The following is a 12,882-nucleotide window of genomic DNA, read 5'->3' on the forward strand; positions in this document are numbered from 1 at the left end:
TGACCTCTGGTTTAGTGCCGCTCCAAGCCTCAAAGGGGGTCTGATCCTTGACAGACCTATGAGGAGATCTGTTCTGGATGTAGTTAGCACAATTAAGTGCTTCAACCCATAGCTTATGAGGCAGTGACTTAGCATGCAACATGCAGGAAGCCATCTCTTTGAGAGATCGGTTCTTTCTCTCAGCAACTCCGTTCTGCTGCGGAGTGTATGGAACTATGCACTGCAACTGTATGCCAGACTGAAGGCAAAGGTTCTTAAGTGCTGTGTTAACATATTCCCCCCATCGTCTGTATGGAGGGTTTTGATCTTTCTCTCCGACTGTGTCTCAACTAGTGCTATAAAATCTTCAAAGTGCGCAAAACTTCAGATTTGTTCTTGAGAAGATACACCCAAGTATACCGTGAGAAATCATCAATAAATGTAAGCACATACCTTGCTTTGTTGATGGAAGGATGAGGAAAAGGCCCCATGAGATCACTATGGATCAGATCTAGAGGAGAGGATGCTCTGTGAGTCTTTCCAGTGTCAAACTTTTCTCTAGGATGTTTGCCAAGGACACACCCTTCACAAACTCCTTTGGAGAAACTGATATTTGGCAAGCCTTCCACCATCTCATGCTTTCTTAGCTGCTGCATATACCTGTAATTTAAGTGACCAAACCTCTCGTGCCAAAGCCTACTACTATCATCAGCATGTGTAAGCAATAAGGAGGATTCAGATTCAATAAATTCAGAAAATGTATATAGTTTGGCTCCATTGTTTACCTCACCGGTTGCAATTTTGGAGCTGCTATGTAGGTCATATATGTTCACTACATCTGGAGTGAATTCCAATTTCTTTTCGGTGCCAGAATGAGTGATCTGATAAACTCAAAGTAGGTTTACCGAAAGTTTTGGAACATGAAGCACATCTTCAAAGCTTCCGTGTAAAAGTTCCACTCTACCTTTTCCGGTGACCTCATTAGGTCAGTCATCTCCCATGAGGATGGGAGGTCCTTTGCATGCATCCAAAGAGGAATAGACTTCCTTTGCAGCAGCCATATGATGTGATACCAAAATCTATAATCCATGCATCAGGAGAAGAATTAATTGTAACTAAAGCATGAAAATTGTTACCTTTCCCATGTGGTGGATCCCCAGTTTTCTTTTTGGCGCCCTGAGGGATGTGGTCCCCAAGGTTGTGCTTCTGAAGGATTTCTGCCATTTGGTCAATTGGTTTCTTCATGCAAGAGGATTCTGGATGGAATCCTCTTTGACAGTAGGTGCATCTGTTTCCTTTCTTCCCTTTCTCATTTCTCGAGCCGGAGGAGTCATTGAAGGGCTTGGTGTACCCTTCCTTCTTTGGATGGGAATGCGCTTTTCCCTTGTCTTTTTGCTGCTGATTTTTATGATTTGAATCGGATCTGTGATTTTTATTGTGGCTGCCATCATGCACAACAAGTGCATGCGCTTTTGGAGGTTTGATTTTCCCCATGCCAATGAGTTTATCTTGCTCAAAAATAAGGGACTCCATAAATTCTTTGAGAGAAGGCATAGTTGCGAGCCTTACTGAATGAAATGTAGACACAAAGACGGAGTATTCCAATCTGAGCTTTGACATAATAGAGAGAACTTGGCGACTCTCCTCCTTGGATTTGTCAATTCCACAACCCTTGAGTTCCAGCAATAGATCATTATATTTGGTGAAGAAGTCTTGAATTCTGTCATAGTTCCGTGGATCCAATGACAGTAGCTCCACTTCGAGCAGATGTCCTTTCATCTCATTCTGTTTCCCATAGAGTTCTTCAACCTTTTTCCAAATCTCATTCAGAGTATTGCAGGCAGATAGATGAAACTGCAACTCTGGAGAGATGCACATGCATATGGATGCATGGGCCTCATCCATACGGTTGAGGTACTTGGATTTCTCTATGGCTGAAGTGGGTTCCACTTCTATAGCCATGGTAATCTTGTACAACCCTTTATGACGAAGGTATCGAGCCATTTGGTCCTTCCATTCGTGAAAGTTGTACGGTGTTAGGATCGATGCTTTGGGAAACTCCATTTTTCTGTCGATCTTCGATCTCCAAGCTGTAATACCTGCAAAATAAAGTACTGGTGCGCCTTTTATCTAGCAACCTGTGGGCTCAGACACCAACTCTCAAAGTATACTCTAACTATCAACTTATTTCCTTTCCCAAGATTAAGTTAGAACGGTGCATCGGCTTTGTGTATTATCCATGAAGACTTGGACTATAGATACGAGATGCAGCTTCTTCGTCATAACATGGTGTCACTCCAAGGTCCACCATTTATCAATCTTTATGGGTAGGTAAGCAGTGACTTCAATACATGTCACTTACAAGTCCAAAAAATAAGTGTTCAGGAAATAACCAAGCAAGGCGCACTCTCTATTGTGGGGATTTTTTTGGTTAGTGCTGTCTACCTGCGAGTAATTTTACCGAATATACCTTATGGCTCATGCTTGTGCATATTTGTGTCATTCTAATTCTTAGTTCATTCTTATTTATGTCATTTTGAGTCCGCCAAATTCCAAATCCAATTCCCATGGTAGATCAACCAACCACCCAGTGTCAAAATGCTGCCGCTGCTTCTTCCTTCACGCCCCTTTTTTCTGCATCCACTTCTTTTCACCATTACCACATTTTTATTAACAATCGTGGGCCTGATGTGAAAAGCACCTTCGCCAGCAATTTGTACCGTCGCCTCATTTCTAATGGATTGCAAGTCGTCCTCGACAAGCCCGAATTGCAGGCCGGACACAATATTAGATAGAAGCTGCTATTTGAGTAGCCTCTGTCCATATAGCAATTTTATCTGCGACCTATGCCGAATCCAAGTGGTGCCTGGATGCGTTGGTCCTCACGGTGGAGTCCAAAGCTATTATTCTTCTGGTCTTGTATAAAGTGAATCCCTAGGAGTTCAGGTGGACGGGCAAAGATAAATATGGACCGTACGCTAAAGCCCTACGTATCCACGAAGAGAAGCAGCAGTACGACTTGCAGAGGAGCACGAAGAGGCGCTTTTGGAGAAGGTCGTGCAAGCCGTGTTGAAAGATGTTGCAATGCCAATGGATGTGGCAAAACATCCAACTATTTTGGCGGAAAAATTACAAGATTTTGAAGGGACACTGCGACTACATCAGGGTGACCATGTGGAGGTCAAGGTTGTGGGGATTGTGGGCATTGGTGGAATTGGAAAGACGACGCTGGCCAAAGAACTTTTCAATCGTAAGAGGTCAGATTAAGATGGATCCTGCTTTCTTTTTGGTGGGAGGGGAAATGCAAATATAATGTCTCTAAATAATTTCCGAAGTAAACTCATTAAGGACTTGAAGGATAGAGATATCAAAACTGAGAGGTGGGAAGAAGGTGTGGAGATACTTAAAAAGAATCTCTCAGCTTGTGATGCACTTATAATATTAGATGATGTAGGTCATGTGGATCAACTGGATCCTTTCTTGCCAATTAAGCATGTCCTTCACCCCAAGAGCTTGATTTTGGTTACGTCTACAGACAAGCATATCCTTAGAAGTGCAGGAATTGTAGAGTCGTCAATTTATTAGTTACCAGGCCTCAATATAGCACACTCCCAAGAGCATTTTTGTTTGCATGCCTTTTTCTAGCCATATCCACTACCAGGATTTGAAAATCTTGTACATGGGTTTTTAAAGGCATGCCATGGTTTGCCTCTATCATTGAAAGTATTTGGGGCGCTTGTTTGTGGATAGGACACACTTTACTTGGAAGAGCAATTAAATGGACTTCACCAAACATTACCTACAGAGATAGAAAGGAGCCTTAAAATTAGTTATGACTCTCAATCATGAGGAGCGGCAAATATTTTTAGATATTGCTTGTTTTTCGATAGGAAAAGACGAGGATACATGGGTAAGAACATGGAGGGGTTCAGGATGGAATGGTTTGGTAGGGTTTCAAAATCTGCTCAACAAGTGTCTTGTCGATTTGGACGATGAATAGAATAAGAATGCATGATCACCTCATAGATTTGGGAAGAGCTATTGCGGATTGTCCAGAATTATTACCGCATCGGCTTTGGCGACTGATAAAGAATCTTCATCTTCATGAGTTGTTGCAACAATCATCCTCTGTAAGTGTTTGAGCCATCCTAATGGTTGAATGTCTAAAGAACTTTCAGTATTTTTTATTCAAAACAGTTCGCCACACATTATGTTAATAATAGTTTATTGTTTTCAAAGCACAAACAGGTGATAACAGAAGCACGCGGATTTGTAATGGCTCCTTGGTACACGTTTATTGGGGAGGATGAAGAGGAAGTGTTCCATTCAGAATTAGAATTGCCATTAATACAAGTTCCGATCAAGAGGTGTGAGGAATCAGGAAATTGCAACTTCTTGAAGCTGAAGGTGACTTTGAAAGCATCTTGACTTCGGTGCGGTCACCAAAACGCATATGGCTCCATTGGAATGCATCGATCTACTCATCACTGCCTTCTTGGATTCCATTGCGTGATTTAAGAGTTTTAGAAGCGTTTGGTTGGGAATTGAAAAGATTGTGGCAATCTCGATCTGAGGTACGTAGATATAGATGCAACAATTTGCAGAGAGAGAATCCTCATATCTTTTGTATTTCTTCTATAATCGAAACGTACTTAACATTGCAGGCACCTCTCCACTTGCGGGAATTAAATATTGAAGCTCCACTTTCCGAGTTTCCAAATTCAACAAGTTCGCTAAAGCACCTAGAAAAGATTGTATTGAATTGTCAGCGATTGTTGACATACGTAGATCTAGCAATGCTACCAGAAGAATTTTGTTATCTGAGCTCCTTGAGATATCTAACCCTCATAGGGTGCCCGAAATTGTAGCTTCTTCTAATTTTATTTTGGAATCTAAAAAAACTCGAATACGTCCATCTGTCCAAGTGTAGCAGTTTGGAAATGCTTCCAGATTCTTTTGGGAATCTAACAAATCTTCAACACATCAATCTGACAGACTGTGGAAGTTTGAAAATGCTCCCAAATTCCTTTGGGAATCTGGTAAATCTCCAACACGCCAATCTTTCTAAGTGCAACAATTTGGAGATGCTTTCAAATTCTTTTAGGAATCTAACAACTCTACAACATATCAATCTCACACTGTGCAGAAGTTTGAAGATGCTTCCAGATTCCTTTCAAAATCTAAGAAATCTCCAAACCGTGAATCTGACATTGTGCAAAAGTTTGAACATGCTTCCAAGTTCCTTTGGAAATTTAAAAAATCTTCAATACATCAATCTTTCTAGGTGTAAAAGTCTGGAAATGCTTCCAAGTAAGGGAGATCTATTGCAACTCAGACATCTATTTTTGAGTGATTGTTTGAATTTGACTCTTTCCACACTTAGATATATCACCACTCTTGAATGTTTAGATCTAGGTTGCCTCCAAATGGAGTTATTGCCTTCCTAGGTTGGAAGTCAATAATCTTTGAAAATCTTAAATTTGTTCCATACAAACATCAAAGATTTACCTAGTACTATTGTGTGCCTGAGCAATTTGGAACTTTTGATGTTAGGAAACCCTTTGTTGGGAGTGTTGCCATCTTTTTTCGGAAACCTAAGTGCATTGAAGGAATTGTGGCTCCATGGATGCTCGTAATTGAAATGTTTGCCAGATTCAGTTTGCATGTTGAGTCAGTTGACAAGGTTGAAAATAACTGAAAGTGGAATACAATACTTACCACCAGATCTCATGAACATGAAGAGCCTTGAATTATTAAAGGTAACCAGAAGTCCTCTCCGCAACTACCATTCAAAAGGGTTAAAGGAGAAACAAAATCATTGTTCACTATGCCAAGAATGAAAAAAATAGAGAGTAAATTTTATTCTCCCATTGATACAGTCATGGTTGAGTTCAGGGAGTTGGAGTTGTGTTGCATAGAAATAACGGAGGTATCCTTTTCTCGAGGTATCCTTTTTATCAGCCACAATTCATAAACGAAACTTTCTGTTCCTATTGGAACTGTAATTCCAAAGGAATTACACAAAACACTATCGACGCTTTAAAAATGAGGAAACTATGTTTTCAACGCAAAATGCACAATCGCGGGGATTTTGTTCCAAAGGAACAAAATACACTATCGGTTCTTATTTATCACTATATCGTTAATTCAAAATAATTAACTATCAGTGCTTTATATTTCAAACTGTGCGTTTGAAATGCAATTAACACTATCGGCAGGCTTTTATTCCAAAGGGTCAGAACAACACAATCGGCACTTTAATATGGTGATTCCCGGATGTGATATGCCACGTGGCATATCACCATCGGCGATTCCGAAAGTCCATAGTCTCCTCCCACTTCAACTTTGCGATGCGATAACCTTGCGGACCCAAAAACTTATCAACCCAACTATACAGTATTTCGGGTCCGAGCTTATCGGGGTTCAGACTTCAGCGATTCCACAGGTCTCTTCTGCTCCACTTATGGTTCTACGATGCGATACAGGGTTCGGACCCGATGAGGATATAATCCAGACTTAATAATATTTCAGGTCCGGAAACTCATTCCGGCTAAGTATTTTTCATGATTTCTCTGTGTAAATAGAGTTTTATCTGCGGGACTTAACAATGCATTTAAGTAGAACAGTCACGCCGATATAAGGGAAAAAACCGCATCAACAAGCTTAATTCACGTATATGATAAGAAATTAAGGCTAAATCACCACTAACAAGGCTCAGAAGGAAAGAAATGCCATCAAATACATATGCAAATATACCAGTTAATAGAGACTGTAAGTTCTTATGCACAGAGAGAATTCTTCAAGAACACAATACCTCTGGGATGTACCTTCCATAGAGCGTCCCATTATTTTATTTATAATTAATAGATAAAGCCTTCTCGGTCATTATCCTTTACAAAAGCATGCTTTTACACAGAGTGATTTAAAGCGTAAAGCTTTGTTACAGCTTATCCATAAGCGATTATTTTAGCATGATTTATTCTTACTCTATTCTTATCTTAAACTAGGAAAGCATGAAAATTGCTGGCTAAAGGACCCCACTCCTTTGCCTGTAGATTTTTTTGGACTTTTGGAATAAGTTTGAAGATTTTCCCTCCAAGTCACATGCTCTTGCATCAGACTCTTGAGGACAAAATTCTTCATGGGCTCCTGTCCATGATTTTATATATAGAACTGCCCAGTTTCTGTAGCATGTCTTCTGTAACCCAAGTAGCTTCAGCGGTCGGTTGATCCTTCCACTTTACCAAATACTGGAAGTATTCTCATCCCCTTGTTTTCTTAAACACCTTCTTGTCCAGAATTCTTTCTGGCTACAAATTCTTTGTTGTGGGTAACTGTTTTACCCAGTCAATTTCTTGGGTCTCTTGATCTTGTGTTGTATCATCTGCAGTTTCACCTTCATATATGTACAAGTCTGCAACATTAAAAATTGGTGATATTCCAACATCAGGGGGTAACTCAATCTCATAGGCATTTGCAGAAAACTTCCTCAACACTCTGCACGGTCCGATTTTTTTGAACTTCAATTTGTTATACTCCCTCTTTGGAAAACTTTCCTTTTTGAGATGTGCTAAAACCAGATCTCCAACTTCAAAGTTCACCTCTCTTCTTCTCATGTCTGCTCTGGTTTTATACTTGATTTTGCTATCCTGCAGCTGCTGTTTCACTTGTTCATGTATTGCTTGCATTTCTGAAGTAAAGTCTTCACCCTCTGCACTTCTCATCTCTTCTTTTCCCAAGTTTCTTAACTCAGCTACTCCTCTTGGATGCATTCCATAAACAATATGGAATGGACTCTGTCCTGTACTCCTGTTAGGTGAGTCATTATATGCATATTCAGCTTGTGCCAATACTTGATCCCACTGCTTTGGATGTTCTGCAGTAAGGCTCCTTAAAATATTGCCCAAACTCCTATTCACAACTTTAGTTTGTCCATTAGTTTGTGGATGATAGGCAGAACTTAAACTTAATTTAGTTCCCAATTTCTTCCATAGTGTCCTCCTAAAATGTCCGACAAATTTGGAATCCCTGTCTGAGACAATACTTTTAGGCAACCCATGCAATCTTACAACCTCCTTAAAAAACAAATTAGCAATGTGAGAAGCATCACTAGTTTTATAACATGGAATAAAGTGTGCCATTTTTGAAAATCTGTCCACTACAACAAAAATTGAATCATTACCTCTTTCAGTGTTTGGTAAGCCCAAAAAAAATCCAGACTTACCATATCCCAAAGCCTGTCTGGAATTGGTAATGGGATATACAAACCTGTGTTTTGGCTCCTTCCCTTTGCATATTGATAGATTTTGCAAGTTTTCACATACTTCTCCACATCAGATTTCATCTTCAGCCAGAAATAAAATCTATTTAGCTGCTCATAAGTCTTTTCTACACCAAAATTTCCTACAAGTCCTCCACTATGTTTTTATTTGATTAAATTCTCTCTCATTGAATGGTTTGGTGTGCACAACTGATTTTTCTTAAACAACAGTCCATCTTGTAAGAAGTAATCCAACCATCTACTCCTATCCATCAAAATTGGATTTTTACAAGCCTCAAATGCCTCTTTAAAATCTAGATCTGTTTCATACAATTCTTTAAGAAAATCAAAACCCAACACTTGGATTTGACTCTCTTGAAATAATTCATTCCTCTTACTTAAGGCATCTGCAACTTTTTTTGATTGGCCATTTATATGCTTCAAAACAAAATGGAAACCTTGAAGATATTCTACACATTTAGCATGTTTCTGGCTGAGCTTTGGCTGCTGCATAATATACTGCAATGCATCGTTATCTGAATACAGGATAAATTCCTTTGACATTAGATAATGCCTCCATTTCTTCAATGACTGCACAATTGCATAAGAAGAATACTTCTTTTTGGAATCATTTAGATTTTCACTAAAATAAGCTATTGGTCTATCTTCTTGGCTTAAAACACCTCCAATTGCTTCTCCACTGGCATCACACTTCACTTGGAATGGCTTACTAAAATCAGGTAAAACTAAATTAGACTTTGCAGTGATTTTCTTCTTTAACAGCTGAAAATTATTCTCTACTTCAGCGGTCCATCTAAATGGCTGTTTGTCCTTCTTTATGGTATCAATAGTAGGTGCATTAATCTTACTAAAATTCTTAATGAATTTTCTGTAAAATCTAGCAAGACCATGAAAACTTCTTACCTCAAAAACATTCTTGGGTGAAGGCCACTCCATGATTTCCTTGATCTTCTCTGGATCCATTTTCATCCCTTCAGTAGAAATAACAAAACCCAAGTACACTAGCTCTTCTTTCATGAATGAACACTTCTTCAAATTCAGCAATAATTTCTCCTGCTGTAGCCTTTGTAAGACATAATTTAAATGCCTCATATGCTCTTCCTTAGACCTGCTGTAAACTAATATATTGTCTAGATATACTATTACAAATTTACTAATAAAATCTTTAAAAACTTCATTCATGAGTCTCATAAACGTACTTGGTGCATTTGACAACCCAAAAGGCATTACTCTCCACTCATACAATCCCTCATTTGTCTTAAAAGTGGTTTTCCACTCATCCCCTCCTCTTATCCTTATCTGATGATACCCACTTTTAAGATCTATTTTTGAAAAATACTTTGCTCCACTCAAGCAATCCATTAAATCTTTAATTCTAGGTAATGGAAATCTGTACCTGATTGTGATTTTATTGATGGCTCTTGAATCTGTACACATTCTCCAGCCTCCATCTTTCTTTGGACTCAACACTATTGGTATTGCGTAAGGACTCAAACTTTCTCTGATCAGCCCTTTGTCAAGCAATTCTTGCACCTGCTTTCTAACTTTTTCATTTTATGTAGGAGTCATTCTATAAGCTGCTTTGTTAAGTAGACTTGCTCCATGAATCAAATCTATATGATGGCTAATTCTTCTAATGGGTGGCAACTCATTTGGCACATCATCAACAATAATATCATAATATTTCTCCAACATTTCTTGAATTTCAATGGGTAAATCAGAAATTTTAGTAGAAGTCATTATTACTTTGAGCTTACAAATAACAACAAAATTAACCTCATTCTCTTCAATCTGCTTCAAGTATTTCTTTCCTCCTAGTAACAGAGTTTTTGGATCAGTCTTCTTTCCTGGTACATCTTCTTCTTGCAGAGGCAACAACGTATGATTGACACCATCCTTTCCAAACTTGTAGGTGTTTCTTTTCCCATCATGCATGGCTCCTCTGTCATATTGCCAAGGTCTTCCAAGCAATATGTGACACACATCCATTGGCATCACATCACATATAATTTTATCTTTATACTTGCCCACCTGAAATTTGACTTCACACTGTTCATTTACTAACAGTTGATGTCCCTTTTGCAACCATGACACCTTGTAAGGTGTTGGATGTTTCATTGTCTTCAGCTTCAATTTCTCCACCACTTCTATAGAGACCAAATTATCAGTGTTGCCACTATCAATGATCATTTGGCAACATTTCCCTTGGACTTTACCTACTATCCTGAATAAAGTCTTTCTTTGTGATGATTCAACTACCTCCTTTGCTGGCTTGAGCAAAACTTTATTAACCACCAAAGATTCTCCCCTCTCTGGTATATTTTCTTCTTCTGTCACTGCTACTGCTGGTGCTTCTCCCTCAACTGGAGCAACAATTTCATTTCTCTAGCTTGTTCTTGCATTTTCTGGGCACTCAAAAGCTCTATGTCCTAGCTTGTTACAATTGTAACATCTTATTTCTCTTCCTCTTCCTCTGCCTTCTCTACCTCTAGAAAAACTCCCTCTGCCTCTTGCATCACCTCTTGTGGGTGCATGCTGGGTTGAGCTACTGCTAGCTCCATCTTTAGGTGCCATAGATCTTCCTCTACCACCTTGACTTCCCCTTCCTCGGAAAGTACCTCTCCCTCTGGCAAACTGCTTACTCATGAGTTTTTCTTCAGCTTTCAATGCTATGTGATAAGCTTCCTCTACTATTTTAGGAGACATTAGACTTATCTCATCTTGAATGTCCATCCTAAGGCCATTCACATATCTAGATACCTTCTCATCTATATCCTGGGATTATCCATCTCTTATGCTTACCTTGTAGAATTCCTCTATGTATTCTTTCATTGTCAAAGACCTCTGTCTAAGATTTTGCATCTGTCTGAACAAGGTTTGCTGATAATTACTTGGCATAAACTTACCTCTTAGCTTTGCCACCATCCTGCTCCAATTCTTGATTGGTTGCTTGCCAAGTCTCTTCCTTTCTGCCTGCATGCCATCCCACCAAAGTGCTGCATGGCCTTTTAACTTGGTGACAACAAACTTTACTTTCTTCTCACCTTCTGTTTCTTCATAGTCGAAGAATTTCTCCATGCCATTAATCCAGTCTACCAATTCTTCTGGATTCAGTCCTCCTTAATATATTGGAACCTCAGCCTTTAGCCTGGATGTGGATCTCAATACTGACTGAAAGAACCTCATCTCAGGAGTAACTGCTACAGCTTCCTCCTCTGCAGCTTCAACCTCAGGTTCACTAACATCTCCATCATCTATATTTCTGCCTGTTGTTAATGCATCCAATATATCTTGCATCTGTTGCACAACTTCCATTACTTTAGCATTTGCAACAGTCCGTCCTCTTCCACCACGTCCTCATCCTCTTCCAAATCTGAAAGCCATAGTAACTTTCCTTCTCCTGCTTCTGAGATTCAATCCAATGTCAGCTGGCTGCTCTGATACCACTAATGGTGGCCTGGGTGCACGTGATATAGACAACCTCTCAAATCTGGCTACAATTTCTTCAATATCTAGCCAAATTCCTCCTTCTCCACTTATTGGCATATCAGTCATTTACTGATAAACTGACAGCCTCATGGTTTTCCTCTAGAACCCCAATCCTTGTTATCAACCACAATTTATAAACAGAACCTTTTGTTCCTATCGGAACTGTAATTCCAAAGGAATTACACAAAACACTATTGGCGCTTTAAAAATGAGGAAACTACGTTTTCAACGCAAAATACACAATCGCGGGGATTTTGTTCCAAAGGAACAAAATACACTATCAGCGCTTATTTATCACTATATCGTTAATTCAAAAGAATTAACTATTGGCGCTTTATATTTCAAACTGTGCATTTGAAACGCAATTAACACTATCGGCGGGCTTTTATTCCAAAGGGTCGGAACAACACAATCAGTGCTTTAATATGGTGATTCCCCGATGCGATATGCCACGTGGCTATCGGCAATCGCTATCGGCGATTCCGAAAGTCCACACAATAGTCTCCTCCCACTTCAACCTTGCGATGTGATAACCTTGCGGACCCGAAAACTTATCAACCCAACTATATAGTATTTCGGGTCCGAGCTTATCGGGGTTCGGACTTCGGCGGTTCCACAGGTCTCTTCCGCTCCACTTATGGTTCTGCGATGCGATACAGGGTTCGGACCCGATGAGGATATAATCCAGACTTAATAATATTTCAGGTCCGGAAACTCATTCCGGCTAAGTATTTTTCACGATTTCTCTGTGTAAACAGAGTTTTATCTGCGGGACTTAACAATGCATTTAAGAAGAACAGTCGTGCCGATATAAGGGAAAAAACTGCATCAACAAGCTTAATTCACGTATATGATAGGAAATTAAGGCCGAATCACCATTAACAAGGCTCAGAAGGAAAGAAACGCCATCAAATACATATGCAAATATACCAGTTAATAGAGACTGTAAGTTCTTATGCACAGAGAGAATTCTTCAAGAACACAATACCTCCGGGATCTACCTTCCATAGAGCGTCCCGTTATTTTATTTATAATTAATAGATAAAGCCTTCTCGGCCATTATCCTTTACAAAAGCATGCTTTTACATAGAGTGATTTAAAGCGTAAAGCTTTGTTACAACTTATCCATAAGC

At 39.4% G+C, this 12,882-nt stretch overlaps 1 protein-coding gene across 1 annotated transcript in view; it reads left to right on the top strand.

Annotated features, from left to right (window-relative positions):
• Nucleotides 1–12,882, top strand: part of LOC149217507 (uncharacterized) — a 124,604-nt gene that overhangs the window by 55,677 nt on the left and 56,045 nt on the right. Inside the window, 1 exon segment of the mRNA XM_089390243.1 lies at nt 2,982–3,236. Within this exon segment, the coding sequence (XP_089246369.1) occupies nt 2,982–3,236 (255 nt within the window).

This window comes from Pinus tabuliformis, chromosome 1_1 (genome assembly GCF_031772625.1).
Source record: "Pinus tabuliformis cultivar Carrire ecotype Pingquan chromosome 1_1, CPIR1, whole genome shotgun sequence".
Taxonomy (NCBI): domain Eukaryota; kingdom Viridiplantae; phylum Streptophyta; class Pinopsida; order Pinales; family Pinaceae; genus Pinus; species Pinus tabuliformis.